Source organism: Perna viridis, chromosome 6, assembly GCF_037379345.1.
Source record: "Perna viridis isolate PV_CMFRI_1.1 ecotype Kerala chromosome 6, ASM3737934v1, whole genome shotgun sequence".
NCBI classification, from domain to species: domain Eukaryota; kingdom Metazoa; phylum Mollusca; class Bivalvia; order Mytilida; family Mytilidae; genus Perna; species Perna viridis.
The window spans coordinates 38,465,654-38,487,443 of record NC_142450.1 but is presented as its reverse complement, the minus strand read 5'-3'; the positions used below and the strand labels follow the sequence as shown (position 1 = coordinate 38,487,443).

General features: G+C 32.9%; 1 protein-coding gene across 24 annotated transcripts in view; it reads left to right on the top strand.

Moving 5' to 3' along the window:
• The first annotated feature begins 1,975 nt into the window (after positions 1–1,975).
• LOC148614861 (androglobin-like) overlaps positions 1,976–21,790 on the top strand; it is a 62,462-nt gene continuing 42,647 nt past the window's right edge. For 5 of the 24 annotated variants that reach the window (XM_088589306.1, XM_088589299.1, XM_088589293.1 and 2 more), the window contains exon 1: positions 15,712–17,087. In XM_088589306.1, the coding sequence (XP_088445432.1) occupies positions 16,735–17,087 (353 nt within the window). In that variant the 5' untranslated portion in view covers positions 15,712–16,734. Of the gene's footprint in view, positions 2,054–12,809; positions 12,825–13,724; positions 14,087–15,706; positions 17,088–17,600; positions 17,768–19,050; positions 19,195–21,790 lie in introns of those variants that run through there. The other 19 variants (XM_088589296.1, XM_088589294.1, XM_088589298.1 and 16 more) reach the window with 11 other exon arrangements.

The window sequence follows — 21,790 nt, the reverse complement described above, 5'->3', positions numbered from 1 at the left end:
GCAAATGTCCGCTGGCTCCGACCTCTTACCAATTAAATCCGTAAATTGTCGTAAAGTCTTTAAGCAGATTGAAAGATAATCTGAGCGCTAAAGTTAACTATACAGCTAGCTGATTCGTAAGTTGAAATTCAATGAGGACAGGGTCGGTTGTTGGAGTTGACCCTTCGGCGCTCCCCCGCTCCCGCAGTGGAGGGAGACGTGGTAGTATTTTAAGGGGATCGGGAAAGTTGAGGAGGTCATCTGTAGCGTGAGTTTCCATTCATTTTCTATAGTTCGATTGATGGATAATATTTGTATTGATAAACAATTAGCACATTGTGAGAAATCTGGATAATATTGCGGTATGCAAAAACTTTAGTGTCATTGAAATTTTGCTCTACTGTTAATGCAACTTAACTTTAAAAATAGTGCTTTGCCACAAACTAAGGGACAGCACACTATTTAAATGTTACCCCCTATTTTGATTTGGGGGTTTAATCTTATAACAAACAATTGTATTCACTATGAATTAGGTTTTCACTATGAATTAGGTTTGTTATTTGTACTATGTCTGCAGAGAGCTGGCATTACCAGTTTTATCTAATTTTATCAATATTTCCCCTGTAAGTGTACTTTTAATGTAATACACTTTATGGAAGCTATTGATTCTGATCCAACAAGTAAAAAGAAATCTTCATTGATGTGAAATATATTCGAATAAGATAGCTAATTGTTTTCATAATCAGATCCGGACGGCTTAAACTCTTTTCCGTCAAAAGTGGCGGTCCTGGTGACTGTTTGGCAACTAGAACGCCTCGCGCGTGGATGGTCAAGGAATGTCATACCAAAGACTAAACCAAAGACCTTGGCCAAAGGGATATAGAGAGACGTTGGTCAAAGTCAGAATTCCCATCTGCTACAAGCACAGAAAATTTAGACTAAGTCTCCAATTGTACATTGAACAGTATTTCAAACTCTTGATCCTTTAAATGGATTTTGAGAAAAAATTAAAATATTGGGGATTTTTTTTTGTTAATGTATACTCATGTACTCCTGTTATCATAGTTCTAAGTTTTGTATGATATAAACATAAATTCAGTTGTCTTGTTTAAACTGTAATATCGATACCTGCTACATTTTGTATGGAGCTTAATGATCAAACAGGAAAATCCAAATTAAACGTTTTAAATCTAATGAACTATTGATTTTGCTATTGTCACTACCTCGTCCCAATAGAGCCCAAGTAAACAGTTCTCCATCAGGACCACAATTCGTGTCAAAAACTAATGGACTCGCTTTTTATTTTAATAAAGCCATTTGGAGTTGACAATGTAGACTTGGCTTCAAGTGATGTCGATCTGACAAGAAAATGCGGTTGTTTAATTTGTTAACACTGATGCGGTGTTCTGTGTAGATTAAGATATTGTGAACATCTAGTACACCAACAAGGATGTCGGGTACCCCGGAATCATCTGAGAGTGGACGGAGTTCCAGAAGGATGGCTTCAATTGCCAAGCGAATGTCCAGGATTACAACTGGAAGTTCGGCTATTTTCGTGTAAGTCAACCCTTAGGTCCCTGGATATCGGATAATTAATAAGATGTCGTTTTTTTTCTTTTCTTTTTTTTTTTGGAGGGCGGGGTTGTTTGTTTTTGTTTTTGATTTTTGTATTTTTTTGTACTGTAATTGTAGTTGTTATGCTTTGTTTTGTTTTTCATTCTCTTTAAACTGTTTCAAAATTTATGAAATTGGTTTGTATATAAAAGATATAAATAATTTGCTTGGATTTCGTACATTGATTGGACCTATATAGATTCGTGGTAGACGTCTTATTGACGTGCTTCTTTTGTAAGGTTTGGGAAACAAATAAGACTTGCTCTAAAAGCAGATGTCGGTTCACACCAAATCAATAAACAAAATTTTAAATTAAAAAATTCCTTCTTAAATTGTTTTGATAGATTTTTAACTTAATTTTTACTTCTGTATTAAACGGAGCCAAAATGTCGGGGAGTAGTTCTAGGAGAGGTTCCCTACTTATTCGGAAGGCCTCGATACAAGCTGTTAATCTAGTCAGGTAGGACCCTGAATGCCGTATCACACAAAAACAACTGTCTATACACAACACTGTGTCTTCATAGAACTTGAAATGAAGATATAACCATTTACCATTAGAATATAAGTAATTCTCTACTGATTCATAGATATAGTTTTTTTTTTGTGTTTTATGGTGCTTGTAGGATAAGAACTCTAGAAACAAGACATTGGTCAACTAGAGCTATTGGGTATGTTACAAGGAAACGGGTTTAATAACAGACAAATTGAATAAAAATTCTTTTTACATTCTTATTTGTATGCACCTGGGTAATATATTTAGAACATTCACATTAATTGGATGATAGATTGAGTACATGTCTGATTATTACATTTTCACACGTTCTTGTTATCATTTTTTGTTTGTTAATTTGTGTGTCACAAATCGTGTCTATATTTGAATGCATGACAAATATTCAGTTGAACTTTTATGATACCCGTAATAAGTGCTGAAATTGAATTCTAATGAAGACAAACTATATAGAGACAAAAACATGCACGCCCGATCTAAAGACTGTAGCTTTGACCATAATACAGATGAACACCACACATTTGATCAACAACATACAAAAAGGTACGCATCAGTTTTATTCCAAAATTCTCCGCTCGACGGTACATATAGTAATTCTAAGGTCCGTTTCGTCTGTCCGTCACAGTATATTCAGATGTTATTTGAAGAATTGCTAGACCAGGTCTTTTAAACTTTGAACACAATGATGACGATAGTTATTGAATATATATCGCGGTTTCCGTTCTGGTTTTTACTTCGACATTTTTCAATTTGTGTTTTCCAGATGCTTTTATTTGACACTTTTTTGTTCAGAATTCTGTACAGACTTAGGATGATGATGTCTTTATAGAAAGTACATGTGCCAACATGTAAAAAGGTCTCGATTCATCGCGACATTCTTTACTGAAAGTAATCAAAATTTAGGGGGAAAACAGTGACATAGGTCGTATTAATATAGAATATAAAACTTACAAGTTTTTTCCCTTTAAATACAGTATGCCTTTTTAACATTTAAAGTATCTTAAAATTATGATTTGTGGTGACATGACAGAGCCATACACGAAATTTTGAAAGCGATTACAGTAGAGAGAGCGAGTTAAGACCTTAGAGATACAAATCTTAAAGTAATTTTTATCTGGAGTATATGAAATATGTTAAGTTCGTGTTATTTTTAAGCTATGATAACATTAAACCCCACTTTAAATATTTTCGCGAAGGCCACATTGCTTGACAATTGTAGGTAAAGTTGTGGTAAAAACAAAAACTGAGCCCAATCAGTTTTTAAAGTATCTAATCACTTTTGAAAATATAGGACACTTGAATAGTTGTTGGTCCAAATATCCTTCCCTAATGTTAGGACACACCAGGTTAATTCTTAGATTTATTGTTGTAATTGTAGTTACCAGTTTTATAATGATCAGCTTGGAATTAGCTGATATCATAATAGTTTTATATCCACGAAGACAGACCTATTTTTTCAACACCCAAGTATTCTAATATCAATATAAACTAATACCCCTTGTTTTATTCGATACCCGAGTATTCTAAAACCCTATTAATCTTATATTTTGGGGTATATAGGGAAAGGGATGTCCGTCTGCCCTTCCTTCCTTCCACACCTCCTCCCTTTCGTTACACAGGGGGAGGGAACCATCTCTCCAGCATAGCTGAATGAAATGTAATGAAACTTGCACAGAATCTGTATTGCATATTCCCATGTGCACCTCATATTTTAGATTTTGTACCAAATCAATTGGTGTTTGTTTGTTTGTTTTCCTCTATATTTTGGACATTCCAACATTCAGTCTTAACCGTTTATACAAAGGTATTACTGTACTTCAAATTAAATAATGACTACGTTCTTGTAACTTCTTACTAATTATGGCGAGCTAATTCTAATTGATGAAATATTTCATATCTCTTTTGTCAGAATTAATATGACTTTTAGGGTGTTTTGTCGATTTTTTGCATGCACTATTCTACATGTAGTTTTGTTTTATAAAAAGCTATAGATGTTAACGTTCTTTTTAAATTGGAAACTCCTCTGACGACGGTATTTTAAGGAATGACTTATATTTTTTCGATCTGTGAGGAAATAACCCCAATCATGTGGTGCACACTACATAACCTGCGAAGTAGGTTATTTTCAAGTTTGCACCACGGGCATTGAGGTTTTTTCAAATAGACCGAAAAAAACATTACTGTCATTCCTTATTTTTAATTTTAGTACCAAAATTTAAGAGTAAATAAGCAAAAAAGGTCGATGACGTCACCGTCACATTACAAAATTTGGTCTATGAGATGATGGACAAATTTTTTATCCAATCAGGAAGCGTGTTACTTCTGAAATTAAATTATTAACATTTCTACTTAAAAAGATTAAAGGATAAAATGTGACTTATCTTTGCAAAAAAATTGGAAGAGCGGCTAACTATTTTTTTTTCAAACCCTCATAACAACTATAAAAGCAATAATTGGAAGTAACACATGTATACTATTGTTCCATCACTATCAAATATAGTGTATGCATTGCGCCTTTTAGCTCTTTCATGCAGAATGGGTCAAGCATATTTTGGTCATGGGGCTATCAACTTGTAGTCGCGGTTAAACCTTAGACAAATATTATCATAAAATCTAATTTCGATTTGAAGGATTCATTCTACTTGGCCTTACACAGTCGGTTTTAAATATCCAAACTTTATTCAGACTAGTCAATATAATTTGGTCAATATTTTAGGAAATATCTCGACACCTACAATTTACTTAACAGAACAAACATATTAGCAGGATGATGTTTCCTTTGGCAATCAATTGAGTTAAATATAATAATTCATTGTTAATATAACTGTTCATTGTTAAAATGGGGTGTTGCTAAAGTGTTCCAAGGTTCTCAAATAATCAAAATAAGAAATGGAGGGTAGATATAATAAGTCGATGCGACGGATGACAGTTCCGGCAGGATTTTCACTCACCGGAAGCGATATTGCCAAAAAAGAGCTTATATTCCGACAGAGGTATGACTCAATTCTTTTCTCTTATATGTTGTCTCATTATTGCATTTTGAAGTTTAGAATACATACATCATCAGAATGCGATATTTTAGTAAAGGAGTTGATTCATGGTTAGGTCCATGAATATGAATCTGCTTAAGATTTAACTGCATCGAAGTTAAAAAGCTTGGGTAATAGCCCTTAATGGAGAAATTTGACGAATGTAGCTGCTTTTCTTTCATTGCTTCTATGTGAAAACCAGTGAAAAGAGAAAGATGATTAATTTTGAATATTGAAACGATCATCATGGTCACCCCTTCTAAAGTTTGAAATGAGAAGTGAATAAGCAACGACTTTTTCTAAGCTACTGCCTTGGAAAGTAAAAAAAAACTACAACCATATTGAAGTGTTTATGCTTGTATCATAATAACCTTAGCAGATTTGAAAGTCAGGTAAGAAATTATACTGGAAAAAAAACAAGAACACAAATTTGACCCCATTCTCCCCCGCCTCCGACATAGAAATCAAAATTTTAATTGACTGATTATTATTTATAACATCAACTACTTACAATGCGAGGTACGCGAGAAAAGGGGTTCATAGTGTCTATATACAAATTGTTTTTAATTTGTCATCAACTTATGCAAAATAACCAACTTTTGGCAGTTTAACTGGCCCAAGTTGGTTATTTCACATAACTTGCTCAAACATTTCAAACAATTCTTATCATTTACTTTCTAATCAATTTCAATAAAAATCCAGATTTGAAAAGCCTTATTCAGTATTTGTACCAGCCGTCAGTACCAAGTTTGTGTATGGAAAATAACTTATCTTGCTCAAAAGAGAAATAGGCTTATAACATTAAATAAATCAAATTAAATCATTTTACGATATTCATATATTAATTGCTGTTAATGCTATAATCATTTGCATGGCAAAACTTGGTCAGTTAATGGTCAATGCTAACAATATAAAAAGAAAGATAACTCAAATTGTTTTCAGCGTGCAAAATACCTGTAGTGGTTGAACAATAGAATCGTTAAAAGTATTTAAGCAGCGTAGACTGATATGGATAAGAAGTTATCTAACATTAGGAAATGAAATAGAATTGACAAGCATAGAGATGCTTTGTGTAGATCTCTTTGAAATCCAATTAAGATTGCATTGATCAAAAGCTGCTGTCAGCGGTTCTTCTCTGATAATCGACATTTTTTCAATAAATCAAAGATATTGGCAAATTGTGACAAAAATGATTGCATTATTTTTTCGTCAAAAACTTAATCATAAATGCTTGATAAAACAATAAAAGTGTGGCTGTTGTATTGTCGTGTTGTAAATTGAATCTTTATTCTACGATGTTTAATGAAGTTCAAATAAAAACATGTTCTTAATCGCGATGCACTACAGAGATGCACCATATATCATGGAGTTCTCTGGGTGAACTTTAATAAACACTTATGATACAGTATACACTTGAACTTGTGTGGGTTAGTTATAAACCAGATCTGTATTTTAATTATGGATTACCAGTTATCTAAACCTTCTTTGACGTCTCCGCCGAAAATTCGGTCTGCTAAGTCCAGACTCCAGGCTTTATTCAGGTAGGAGAATAATTTGTTCCTCACATTGTGTCTGCTGCTTGTGATCGTTTTATAATAAAGAGGGGTTTCATGTCATAAATGTACCTAATTATGGTCCCAGACCAGCTCAGAAATAAAATAATTACAAATCTTAAGGATACTTGGTTCGTATGTTAAAAAAACAATTGTCTGATTCTGATATAAAATTGTTTTCTTTATATTAAGTCGTCTTAACTTGAATGAAAAAATCAGCTGTAATCGTATAAGTTTTCCGTGATTTTAAATGATAGGGGTTGAACATATTGTCTATGTATCATAATTTATCAAGGATCCCTTTTCGTATGACAGTTAATCCAGAATTTCAAGATGCTTGTTTTGAAATTACTGCCAATATGAATACCTTACGTCCCTACTCGAACGCACTATTTGTTGTTTACGAGGAAGCAACCTACACTACCTTAACGATGAAGAAGGATATGTTAATAGCAAGACATCTAGGACTAACCCTTAATTTTAAGGGAATATGGAAAGACCATATAAATGATATTAATACGAAAGCCTGCTCTCGGTTGAATGTCTTGTTTAAATACTATCGTAATAGAGAGTCTCTTATAAAACTGTACTTAGTGTTCATTAGACCGATCTTAGAATACAGAAATATTATATGGGATGAGATCTTGTAGAGCCTGTGCAATATGAAGCAGCTAGAATAACAACTAGTATGCTAAGGGGCAACATCTAGAGTAAAACTCTATATAATGAATTTGGATGGGACTCCCTAAGAGAGGACACAGGCAAAAGCTTAGTTGTGTGTATAAATCCCTTGGTGGGTACCTCGTGGGTTACGTATCAAAGTATGTTGCATCTTTTGTCAATACTGATGAGAATTATCCTCTCAGGAACCCAATATTCTTCGATATTCATAGCTGTAATACTCAGGCATACAAGCATAGCTTCTTTCCTTATATGCCTTTGAGCTGTATAACAAATTGGATCAGGGTACACAGAATATGACGTCACTCTCTTCTTTCAAGAACAAACTAAAAAAAAATAGTCACTATTCTCTTGACAATTATACACTGTTCATAATGAATGATCAATCGCATGTACTGGTACACTTGTCTGAGAGCTCCAGATGTGTAAATGGCTGACAACTATCACTGTTTTTATATTACCATAGGTAGCGCATGAAATTATTTTATGACCTTAGTATATTAGTTGATTTGTCAACATCACTGTGTCTCCAGATGATAATATTATCATCACATATAGTGTGCATAATTATATAGTAGATTCAAAACGATTTAAATAGTATGTATTATCGAATGTAGATCTGTTTCACCAAGACAATTTTGTTTTTAAATGCTACATTATCCACATATTACATTTAAATTCTAATGCCCGTTGGATGCATGTGACGATACATAATTTTGATTGCTCCTTTTGTTTTTGTTTTTTCTTTGTCTATTTCTTTCTGTTTTATATTCTTTTCCAAGTTAACTCTTTCGATTATTTTAGTTCCCAAGACTTGCTTCATTTTCTGTTTATTCGAATTCACCTTCTTTTCACAAATTTATATTTAAAAAAATAAAAAAATCTTACTTATCAACAATCTTACACACTTATTTGTGTTTCGTGGAATGATACTGACTTACATTTAAAAATTAACTTTTAGTATTGTCTGCAAAAGAATAGGCCTGCAGCAGCGCTAAGCTTGTCGTAAAAGGCGACTAAATAGTGCTCAGAACCTTAGCCGGGGGCTAGGGCGCTCTGCCCACAGAACAACTTGGTTGTGTGCCCCAGGTAGTGGAATGGGGTACCCCTGGTGTGTTACATGCTGGGGTTGTCAGGCTATAATACGGAAAACATGACCACAAACCATAGTGGTGCACCGTGTTGGGAAAGATGCCACGTTCCTCGGACGTTAAAAAACCCTACTTTGGTATTCTTCCGGAGTAGGAACCATAGGGCTCCGCCACAGGAGGCTAAATTGCCCGACCCTACCCACCTCTCCCTATTTCCAGTGGCAATCAAAATTTGTCGACCCCATTATCCTTGTGTCCCATCCCATTTTTCATTTCATCATCATTTCATTTTCAATTTCATTTTCATTTTATCATCCACTTCATGTTCATTGCCGGAATATAGCTGAAATATTGCTGCTCGGGCGTTACACCCCAACAAGCAAGCAAGCAAGTATTGTCTGCATATTATGAAAGTCCATTGACGGGCTATTCACATATTAAATAGATAACGTAGTACTTTGATATACAAATCTGCATTTGTAAAGTATAAATTATATAAAAATAGATAACTGTATCCATGTGAAGGCTTGCTAATAGACTTATCAACAATCTGTGTTCCTATTTTAATTATGATGTTCTTGCTTGTATTTTCCATATTCTAATTGAAGAGGGTAATTGGAGAGAGTAATATTTGTTTCAATTCTGACTGTATATCAACCAGTCTACTTTGCCCCTTCATAGCACGCACTCTTCGGAATAAATCCCATTTTCCGACGCTCGTTCTTTCATTAAAATTGAGTCTCGAAGCGAATATGGACTCAATCTATCTGACTTACGAGTTGTGTAGAATTTTCTGTTTTACACGAGAACATATCACTCTCAATAACAATAACTTATTATTGAATACTGCTCATTCTTCGTCACTGAAATTTCGTCATCTATATCGACAATTAAGATGGACATCGCTTGCTTTAGGAGAAAGAGAAGGTATGTTTTGTAGGGTCGAGGAATTCTTATTCTTGGGGAATAGATAAAAAAGCTAAGTTTGATATATAGAAATGGATTTTCTGCTGTATAGTTCTGGCTTTTAATACACTATAGGGGTCTCGCTTTCAATACACTATAAGGGTCTCGCTTTCAATATACTATTTCAGATTATAAGATCAAAAAAGGTTTTCTCCCAGGTCGATGTACCTGCGTGAAGATCAGAAAAGGTTTTCTCCCAGGTCAATGTACCTGTGTGAGGAATATCAACCTTTCTTAAGTATCGTACTACTATGAAATAAAAACATTTTTTCCTGTCTGGGTCCTCGCTTTCGTCCTTATGATTGAAAAATACATTTAAGAAATCAGGTTTGTAAAATAAAGTGAGGTATTATATTTATTTGGATTTATTGTTAGGATTAAAAAGATTAGTGTAACATTATAAGCGATACGGCATGCTTGCGGATTACTGAAACTTTATGTTAGTGTGAAAATATTACTAATCTTTTCTTCGGTTTTGATTGATTGTGCGAAAGTGACGATAAGATTTATGTTTTATGGAATATTAAGGATTGATTATTTAGAGAAATTCTAAAACATTTTGATGGGTAGTAGGAAAGGGAATAAGACACTCTCTCTCATAAATGAGCGCGCTGGGTCCTCGAGGTGAGTCAAATATGTACAAATACGTGAACATGTCATATTTTGGATCACATTAAACGAGACTAGTCTTGAAGACAACTAAAAATCTGCTCACAGTTAACATATATTTGTTTTGTGTATTATGACCATGTGGACATCTAGGAAATACCGAATCTTTATCATCGCTTTTTTTCCACGTTCAATGGTGAGCAGAATTTTTTATTATTATAGTGTATCTCATTTAATTTATTCTGGTATTGATTGAAATCGAAGAAAGTAAACTGTTGGAAGTAGTAAGTACAGTAAACCATAAACGATTTCAAAATAAATTATTTTTTTGACTGAATGAAGCGCAGTAGTGAGACAGGATTAGCATCCAACAAGCTAGTGTGATTGTATTATTGTTACGAATATTGTAAATGAATAATTACTTTTTATATCAGTACATCAATTATTGTAAAATAAATCGTACAATCGTACATTTCTTGCTCTTCAAGTATATTAAAGTTATACAATATATTCTCCACCCATTTAGTATGTACTCTGACCGGAAGTTGTAACGAATCATTTTGCTTGAAGTTCATAAGCAGTTAGCAACAATAGAATGGAAATACATTGATCAGAACATAATCAATTTCCATCAGTTAGATCGCAGTCACTCTGACTTTGAAATATTTTGGTCCTAACATTTAAATACCACTAGTAAACTGAACTAATTAAACCACTAGTAAACTTTTTTTTCTAATATTTTAAAATCATGTAGGCCTCGCTGACAGATTTATCAAATTATTTTTGATAATTTTGGTCCTAAGTTGCCTTGAATGTTTATTAATACACTTATATCAATCCTGAGTTCAGGGTTGTACTACTAGGTGGAATCATGATATATGTAATTAAGCAAGTTATGACCGATTTCTGTATTTTTTTTAAAATTTATTTTGTTCACTCAAGTAGAAAACAATACCTTCATTTTCTCTACGTTTTTGCTATGGGGCGTATTTCATGAAAAAATATAATTTTTCAACGATTTAATTTTCTCCTGAACTTGATTTTTTAGTGTTTCTTTAAAAAATCTTTGGTCGCAGGATACTCCAATTTCCCGCGGTAAAATATTAGTGGTTGTCCCCCTTTCTATACAGTATATACGTAGAAGTACAGTTAAACCCAAACAAAATTACCTTGGTTTATATAAAGGATTTGAAAGGTAATCTGCCGAAACATTGCGTCTAAATAATTTTAAAACAAAGTTTTTAACCCATAGATTAACTGGTATTAATTTTGCTTGTTTGATCAAACTTATTCATTAACACACAAAAAGTACAAAACAAACGATCCCTTGAAATGTGCTATGGAGATGCGAAGGACGCTTCATGTACAGTAAAACCATTATCTCGTTTTACCCTTTCCAACGCGTTGGAGAGAGTTGTCCATGTAATGTGAGGTCCATCGTACGTGGATATTAATAGGAACATGGCCTATTGATCACTGACCTTGACATCATAATTCGTTCTATTAGACTCATTTTCCTAACTTGTTACGTCCAGTTTAATATCAAGACCCCAAGTTCAGCTAAACCAACACTGTCTGAACAATACAAACTTGAGCATTTTTATATTGTTGACATTATTTTTTGTCATTTACTAAGGATTGGGTTTCAGAAAAAAATAATGGGGGTACAATAAGAATAATCACCCAAAACTAGTCCGTATATTTATAAGGATTATCCTCTTACAATATATATGAATAGTACTTAATTAGAATCCCACGATGTTTTAAAAAAACTTGAACAAATAGTATGAATTAAAAATATCACTTCAACACCCTTGAAGAATTCAACATTGAAAGTATGTTTACTATTAGGTCATAACATTAGACATGGTTTATTATCTTATTTGGCATAACAAGATAGAAGACAGGCAGGAGTCTTATAAACAACATAAAAAATGCAGGCCATCGCAACGAAACTCAGCAGGACTGAATCACAATCTAAGTTTTTCAGACGGACGGACACTCGTTCTTCATTTTCTAAATCTGAATCGCAGTCGAATCTTCTTAAACGAACAGAATCTCAGGCTTCATTTACTAGAACTGATTCTCAAAGCCGATTCGTCATAGGTGGTGGAAGCTGTCGTTCAGAATCAAGGTCTGGTAGACGGAATTCCAGGTAGGATATATATTTGTCTCTTCATGCTAAGCTTAAACTGAACTTATATGACCCTCTTTTACATACATACCGTACCATATTTGCATTTACATAATACGTCATGAACTGGGTACTGTAGCTACAAATCATTTGGATCCTAATTAAGCAGGAAACATTACTTGGAATACCGGACAAAAGCAAAGAGACCCATTTTTCGTGAGAACAAAAAGGTTCGTAAGGTCTAATCTACAACATATTTATCTTGGTACTAGATTATCTTCTGAATACAGATAATACCATTGAAAATAGATAATTCCGTTCTGTGTGGTTGGAATGCTGTCATAAAAAACTTGATGAAAGAGAATAATGCTACATTTATGGACGTCCTTGATGACATTTATAATTTTCTTCATAATAATGATTTGTTTGTTTAAATGATAAATTAAAAGTGAAGCACCCAGTTCAGTTTTTTTCTCCATAAATCATTTTCTACAATATTTGTATCCTAGGTGCACTCGTGTGTTACACGTAATTTTATCTCTTTATAAATTGTTTATAACGGGTCAATAAAATTATATTCCTTTTAAAAGGATTTTAAATGATAGGGGCTCCACCCGCTTTGTGAAGGATGCTAACGAGTGGGTCAGTTATATACATCTAGTAAGTTAGAACAAGAGAACTATATGACGTTATATTACAGTTAAGTATTAGTATAGGGAATAAGAATCTGATATTTTTTTAATCTTCTCTAATTGTAAGTGTGTGCAATTACACCGGCCAATGCTTATAATGCTGTGACACTTGCATGTGTTTTATAACAGCAATTTGCGAATACTCAAATCTTCCAAGGCTATTGGGATTGAGTATATGTACGTTACTATAGTATCATGGAAATGTATCTAGATTATTGTGGTAACTTGTGGACAGTATGTGACTGAAGGTGTGTATTAGAGATTGGCCCATGATTTTCTCTATGGATTTGAGAAATACTTGTAACAAATATTTGATTTTTTTGTCTCGTGTTCTTCGTTACTCTGATACTTGATCCTCTATTAGAATCACTTCAGCTGATTCTATATTCATCCCTTTACTAAACAAGATCAGTTTGGAAAGTCAACAAATCTTGACTTGCTTAGACCCTCAAATTTTACAATAAACATAAATTAGACAGATTTGTGGTGGATACACAAAGCTGTCTTACGGCTTTTGTCCGGATTATTACGATGGTAAACAAATCTAGAATTGAAACATACATCATATGTCAATATCTTGTTTATATTCCAATGAATATTATCAGACCACTTTCAAAGTAATAAAAATATTAAAATTACATTGGGCTTCACTTTATCATAAGACTATGTATGAAGAGCATTGGACAGGACTTTCCATTCAATCTACTGTAATACGAAAAGGATTTGATTTTTAAAGATGTTAGGCTTCAGATTTTAATATAGAGGTTGGGTTAAATTGACCACCGTGAAATGTACAAACGATATTTTCTAGGTTTGGAATGCTTAGATGTTTAATGATACATGATAAAAATTCTTTTTGTGATTGGATGGTATACGCTTCTGTGTTTCTTATTGCTGTTATGATCATATATTCATGTAAATTTTATCAACGGAACTCGTTTATAGTTTACATGACTAATTCAGTGCTTTGGGAAACGGTCAGTGTTCAATCGCAAGGATAAAAATGTCTGCAGGTACAAAGCGTGCTAGTAGTACAGCAAAAGGAAACAACCGGGCTGGTTCTGGGAGTGCCCGCACTGTCAAGTTCCAATCCGATGAACACAATTCTGATCGATCCCGATCCTCATCGCAAGCATCGTCCATAAGTTCTACACAGAGACCTGTATCAGGACGTTCCGTTTCCAGTAGGCCGAATTCTAGTCGTCCTGGGTCGGGAAGGTCGACATCACGGTAAGAATCGGCTAAATACATTTTATACATCAGGCAATGTTTCATTTAATTGCTATGGTAAGTATATTGCATTGGGTATCGTGTCGCGCATAATCTTCTAATACGCCTTCAGCCCTTAAAACTCCATAAGCTTTCATATTCCATGGAATTTTTTTGTCATTTCAAAACTGCGTTCTTGCTATTGCGAAAGTTAATTGTTTTAGGCTTAAAGATTTTGACCAGAAAATACGTAAATATACGACCATTTCAACTCTAAGTTAAGCGATGTATAAATAGTTACTGTATGTTCGTTTCTAGTTTCGACTTCGTCCGATCGCGTATTTCAAAGTGCATTTTCGTTTACGGTTAAATATATCGTGAAGTATATACCACACCGCCGTGATTTCATCCAATTTTAATGGGCAGAAAGTACTTTCATTATGCTTTTAAAAATGTTAATTTCTCAATATTAAAATTTGAAAATTTGAAAATTTCGTTAAAAGCCATCAAATAATCGTAAAATCATGTTCAAAGACGTACTACATCAAAGTAGGATTCAAAAGAACGAGCATATAAATGGTAAATAAGGATATAAAACGAGTGTAAGTGTTATTGGAAAATATATCTATTGTAGATAAGCAGCAACTTGTTTCGTATCAACAAACAAAAGGCATGTTGTGTTACCTGAATTATATTGTGTAAGATTAGAAATTCTCGCTTCAACTATTATGCATTGAGTTTTTATGAAAATTCGGTGATGTAGATTACGATCAAATTTCGAGATTGACATTTTACACTGCATTTTTTAGGCCTTGTCAAAAGGTAACTTGATTGTGTTATTGAAAAGAATTTGGTTTAAAAGCACGCTCTAATCTGTTTTTTTTTCTTTCTTTTACTTTATATATAAATATACTTTATGGAATTGTTTTTGTTTATGTCCAATAATTTGATCGTGTTCTACAAACAAAGAAACTGAGCATTAATCAAACACTTCATCGGATCGTGTTAAAAAATACACACACAGACCCGTATAGTTTAACATGCAATTTTGATATTTGATTCCTAAGTATGGTTTTGGTGGAACGCGATAAGTCTGCAAAAGTTTCCGGTTATGCTGTCAACTTCTAGAATTATTTTATTTTTTTTTTCTAATGGAAAATCAATAAGTGTCATATTTAACATTATCTTTCGATTTATACCGTAATTTTTCCTTTTACTAAATTCAGATAAAATATTCATTATTCTTATCGTGCTGATGTGTAAAATATTATCTCTCCTCTTATTAACTATGTACATATTGAATCATTTTTTTATTTTAAATTTTCATACTTTGGAAAATATCTGATAATTTCTCCCTCGATGTTTTGTATCATCTTGGTACATTCCTGCTAATGATTCCAGAAAAATTTGTCCTTCTAGAATTAAAATGGAATATTAATTTATCTACGTTTAAAAACTTTGTATTCCTCACGGCCATGGGAACTTATAAAAATTGATAAAATCTGTACAAATAGATCTTAGAGTGTATGAAATGGAGCTTTTCATTGAGATACTGAAATGATTACCCAATTATCGTTATTTGTCAAATTTTTCAAACATTTAAATATTCTTTTTGATGGAAATCGTTACAAAGTAAATGTAATTTTACTGCAGTTAAATGAGAGTACATTAGGAGATCAGCTTTATTTTCACTTATTCGTAGTCGGTGGACCATCTCGGATCAAGTATTACTTTCAACTTGCTTGATGTTTGTTTTTCCTAAACTGAACTTTTAAGTCAATTTCATACTCTGGATTTAAAACTTTGGTTTCGGGCTATTTTGTTATGTTGACATTTCAAATATATAAACTGTAGAGATTTTGATCTGTCTATTTGAATATCAATCAGTTGGAATCAGTGAAGATTTGGATTGACTAAATCCCGTTAAATTTACAAGAAGTGGATTAAAACTATGTGTATTTTGGACTTTTATTCAACCAAGTGTGAGCTAACAGTGGAAGCACAAATATTTGCTTTCGAGTCCAATTATTTCTTAAATGTTGTGTGGAGGATATTGGACCTAGTCCTAGAGATTTCTGTACTAGGCGCAAGTTTTAGCCTCTTAACCGTTACTGGGTTATAAATTTAGATCCGACACAAGAATCTGCAGTTGTGTTAACAAAGTGATGCAAGGACTTCCATTTTTAATTCCATATGACATTGATTGTTTAGGTTTTAATTTTTTTATAAGCTGTATGCATGTCACAAGATCATTCTTCCGAAGTGTTGTTTTCTGAAATACTCATAAATTATCAATGAAACGGATAAGTTAATACTGAGAGAAAATACGTTGGGGAATTATGTCCTCGTAAGGTATGTGCAGTTAGAAACGCTTCATATCATTGTTAGACGAAATAAAAAACGGTTTGCGATCATTTCATGACAGCCGAGTATGTCACGACTATCATGGATTCACGTCGTACTTACATATGAAATATGTGCAAATATACCTGATCTATATGTAGTAATTAGATATCGCTAATATCGCCGACTTCGTGCAAGTGTCTTGAGGAATAATTTAGTTGCTTGTTTCATCGTGGACTAAAGGAATAAATATACACCTAGGACTGTTACACGCGATTATTAAACCAGATTTCAAGTGTTGAATGTGCTATTCTCTTTGAGCCATCATGAGTCGAAGAAGCTCGCATACCCCGGCACCAACCAAAAGACTTACAAGCAAGCGTGTGTCTCTTAAAGATAACACACTATCCGTACCCTCCCACAATCGACATTCTCTTGGTGATATAAGGGAGGGAGACACTTACTATAAAACTGTCCATAGTTGTCCTGCAATATCGGACGTCCCCGAAATCACTCTTTCTATTGCTCGAGTCGGAAGTCACAGGATAGGATCGGCAACAAATGAATCTAGGCGAGGGTCAATATATAGCGAAAGCCGGGCAGTATCACCACTACCTGGGGCAGGCTCAGCAATGTCAGGTCGTGAATCACCTTCTATAGGGGATTTCCATTCATCAAGGTATCATCTCTTCTAGCCGCAATTAAATGATAATTCTTCATAAATGTTGTAGTCCGCCACATATTTTTATAAAGGTTATACCCCGGGGTTATACGTGGCGCATTTGTTACGTTTCAACATATCTGTTCCTTTTTCTACATTTTGGAAACGAATTGAGAAACTTTGTGCTTTCCTACAATTTCATACCCTTTCTAAGAATTTCAAATTCCTGGCTACTCAATATAATTGCAATGTAACATGGTATTTTTGTTTCGCAAATTGAATTTATTACCAACAATTTATGTAGTTGTATCGGCAGTCGAAATATCATGATTGCATTGCAAACTTTTAGTTTTTTAAATTTACCTTGTCAGTATGGGTTTTTACGTGACCTGAACTATATTTCAATTTCTTTGAGAGTATTTGTATCTTTACTCGAGTGAATAATTAGAAGAACAAGCTCTTCGTTTACACATTTCATTTTAATTCTTCCGAAATATAAAATGATGACTCCCAAGGTGCGCCACCTGTTGGACCATTGTTTACATCCGGTAATTTTGCATGACAACGAAGAAGATTTTACCCCGAAAAGATTTAAAGCCGACATACCTGTTAAATGTTCTTTAAAAGTTTGTAATGGCCAGTAGGGGTGCAAAGAAAGGTGCATCTACCAACAGAGTCAGCTCTGCGACCCCTAGAGAGTAAGTCGCTGAAATAAAGCGATTCGTTTATAGTGTCATTGGATACAAAATGGCAGTCTAATATCAAGGGAAACTCAATCTCACATATCCCCCATTTAAACAAGTGAAGACTTTTGTCAAAGCTTTATTAAAAAAAATTGAATTGTGTAAATCACTGGTGTCCCACACATCCACGACTCCATGAACATGTGCAGCAGCTGAATCTTTATTTTGTTAGATCATGACGACATGAGCCATTCTTTCTCCTTTCCAATGTGATATCGCACTTGGCTTTGTTTGGTAACACTTTTTTTTAGATATTAAGATATCCAGATATTCAGAAAATATAGTATTCCCTACAAACAGGATGGGTTTTTTACCTACAACCCTGCCATTATGGTAGGCATGTAGAAAACAGTGTTCATTTTTGTCATTTAACCCTAAATAGTCATAATTATTGTTAGCATGATATGCCCTCAAATTTGTCTGTAACATGCTAGAGTGCCTTTTCCAAAAAAAAAAAAAAACTGCAAGGAACACTTAAAACCAATGTCATGTAGAAATTACCAAGATTTTGAATAACTAATTTTTTTATGATGACCTAGAGTAGAGTAAATCACTATTGTGCTGATTTTGCATCTGTGCATATATTTTTAATGTACTCATTTTCACAGTGAACAAATAAGAGTGAAAGACAATGTCTTTGGGATCGATTTTAACACTGCTAATGTATTTTTATTTGAAAGCTGGAGCCCTAATGAGGTGTGTGTGTGTGTATGCATTTTAATGTAAAATGTACATTGTTACTTTGATTTCATAGAAAAAAGACCACACTTTAGTAGAAATTAAAACTGGTTATAGTTTTTACCATTTATAAAATTCTGAAAAAGTATACCCCAATTGCATTAACAATGACTATTTTACTCCTAGCTGTTTTAATATTTACTACAAACATTTTACTTCATCACATCCATACAGAAAGTTTAAATGATTTTTTACATCTTTAATAAATTAACAAATATCTTTGATCTTTTAATCTCTTTAAACAGTTTTAAAATTAAATACTGAACAGACTTTCTCTTCAGAAGGTGTGAGTGGCTTTATGGTAAGCTTCCTTTGCAATCAAGGAACATGAAACCTTTTTTTCATTAGAGTACTTGAAGTATTTGCATGATAAGTTTACATGATGAAGGTAAATTATTAGTGGATATTAACATGAACATTGTGTCCTAGCTTGCTTGAATTAAATGTATCAATCAACAATCTCAAAGAAAATCCATATAAGTTTGTTAATATTTTTACAGACTTTAGTTTATTTGAGACATTTGCTGTGTGTAAAACATAATGCCTGCTCCAAGTTCTAGTAGTCGTGCAAGTTCTAATACATTTGGAAGTTCTTCAGTTACATTTGACAAGAGAGCATCAAGGGCTAGTCAAAATGGTGCAAGGTATACATGATCAAAATCAGTTTGTCAGGCATCACTTTGGAATATTTTTTGTTTACTGCACTTGGGCTTCATTTGGATTTTGCAGAAAAACAAAATGCTGAAAGTAATGAAATATTGCTAAAATTCACATGATGATCACAGTTTTTCTCTAGATGATTGATATGGTGATTGGAAGATATTGCACTGATTTCTGTTGCATTTTGATTGTTTGAGTACTTTATTTTATATCAATGTGGCTCAGTCATGGTATGTAAAAATGTTGATCAATTATTTCCTAATTTTTTTACTACCTTATACATTTTGTATGAGAAAGGTGTTTCGTATGTGGTACAATCCTGATTTTCTAATCTTGTATTTTGTTTTTGTGGTTCTGATATTGTATGTAATCAAATTATACTTCATGAATATTTGAATTAGAATGTTGAAAAAATTACTACAGAATATAAATCAACTTAAATATAATCTTTTAATTTATTGACCAAAACAATTTCCACATTTAAGCAGTATAATTTTGAAACTTATACTTTATTTTGATAGTTTCTTTCCAATTATATGCATCTGTGCTGGCTGTAGCTTCTTTACCGACAGACAATGATAAAACTAATGAGCATACTGCTGTGTAACAGGATAATTATATGACTGATTAAATTCTGAATTTTAGATATATACTGTTACAATTAGCTTATTTCAACAACAAATATTTTGAATCCATAACAAGGTTTAAGAAGTAAGTGAATATCTTAAAATGATAACCAAATCAATGTTCTAATTTCTCAGTTTCATGATTATGTGATAGGATTCAAGCTCCTTGGGAAAAACAGGGAGAAGAGAAAAATGATTGGGGAGAAGTGATTGGAAGTCACATCATTCTGATTCATGAACAATTTGAAAAAAAAATGAATTTTTCATGTATTATATATAATATTGTATATGAATTTCATTAGACTATCAATCTTTTTTGATTTACTGATTGTTAGTCACTTTTTAATATCCCCCCCATTCTCATGTCTGCTTATCCTTCAAATGTTATTTCCAGTAAATATGATATATAGGTATAGATATCGATATAGTTAAATATATATAGATATATCACTTCCATTGCTATGTCTTAATATTGCTACAAATCTATGACAGATCATGGAACATAAAACTGGAAATGATTTACCATTATATAGACTAATACCCAAATGATTCATATTACCCGAGGTCTCCAGACATAAGCATTAATAATCTACCATTGATTTTGATGACATTACGTTCAGTTACCATAATGAAATGGCTTCTTATCCTTTGATCTCTAATGTATGGGTAATCTTAATCCATCATTTACCTGTAATTTACTCAGCAGTTATTGATTTCCTAGGTGACTTACCAATTATACAGGATTTTGATGTTTCTTATCAAAGTCTGTTATTCTGGTTTATCATCGTATAATGTTGTTCCATATTACTTCCATAAAAGTTTGGATTATATTTAAAGGAATCACCAATTAGAAGCTATTAATTGATGTTGTCATGTGGGCATTACCAAAGCTTATGTCAGTTGAAGTGGGGATTGTTTTATGGATTTTGCTTCTGTAGAGTTCTACCTGTAGTCTTGTGAATCTCTTTTGTTCAACAGAAAAGGAATTTGACAGAATTTTGTATAAGCCTTTTGAGTCTGACCTTAGAAGATTATTTGCCAAGGAACCAATAAAGCTATGTGGAACAAAAAATTGAATAAGAATTTTGGAGCATTTTGGGTCTTTTTTTCTTCTTTTTGAGGGAAAGTTTTGATCAAATCCACTTCACTGTTGTTTAATTGAAGATTATAGATTGATTTATGTGTAATTTTCACCTCAGAAGTAATCAGATATTTATAAGTATTTAAAAAACTTCATAATCTGCTGATGGTAATTTGTTCTTTCAGTGTTTCCAAAAAGATTAATTATTTACAACCGGATCAGCACTTTCACCACTACTAGAACTACACATCTACACAATACTAATGATTCAAAATTTGTTTTGTTTTGTTTTTGTTTTTATTTTTGTTTTGTTTCATTTTGCTTTTATTTTGTTTCTCAATGTGTAATCTTGACAACCTATTTTTAGTCATATTGTACATCCATATGTCTGTATGTTTAAATTAAGATAATTGATACTGAATGTATGTAAAGGACTATTACCTAGATTAAGAGTAACAGTTTTAAATTGGCGTACAGCCAGGTGAAATTTTGTAATTTTTGATTGACAGTCTTTAACAATATTTATATTTTAAATGACAAAAATTTATGTGAAATACTTTTTGTATGGAATTTTTTTATACACTTTTCAAATTTTAAGTGACCAAAACTATCCACAAATTTTCACCATTTATGAAATCCTTTCGTAAATGGGGAAAATGATGGGCGCTAGCTAAATCACTGTTTAAATTGTGCCACTGGGTATTACCTTATTTAAGGTTAAGATAAAGGGTAATTCTACCAACTGGAGGTCTAAAATGATTATTATTTGAAATAAAATATGATTAAGCTAGTACTATGACTTTGGAATGAAGGTCACAAATTGTGTAATATTAAATTGGATATTTCATCATTAAATGCTCATACATTTTGTAC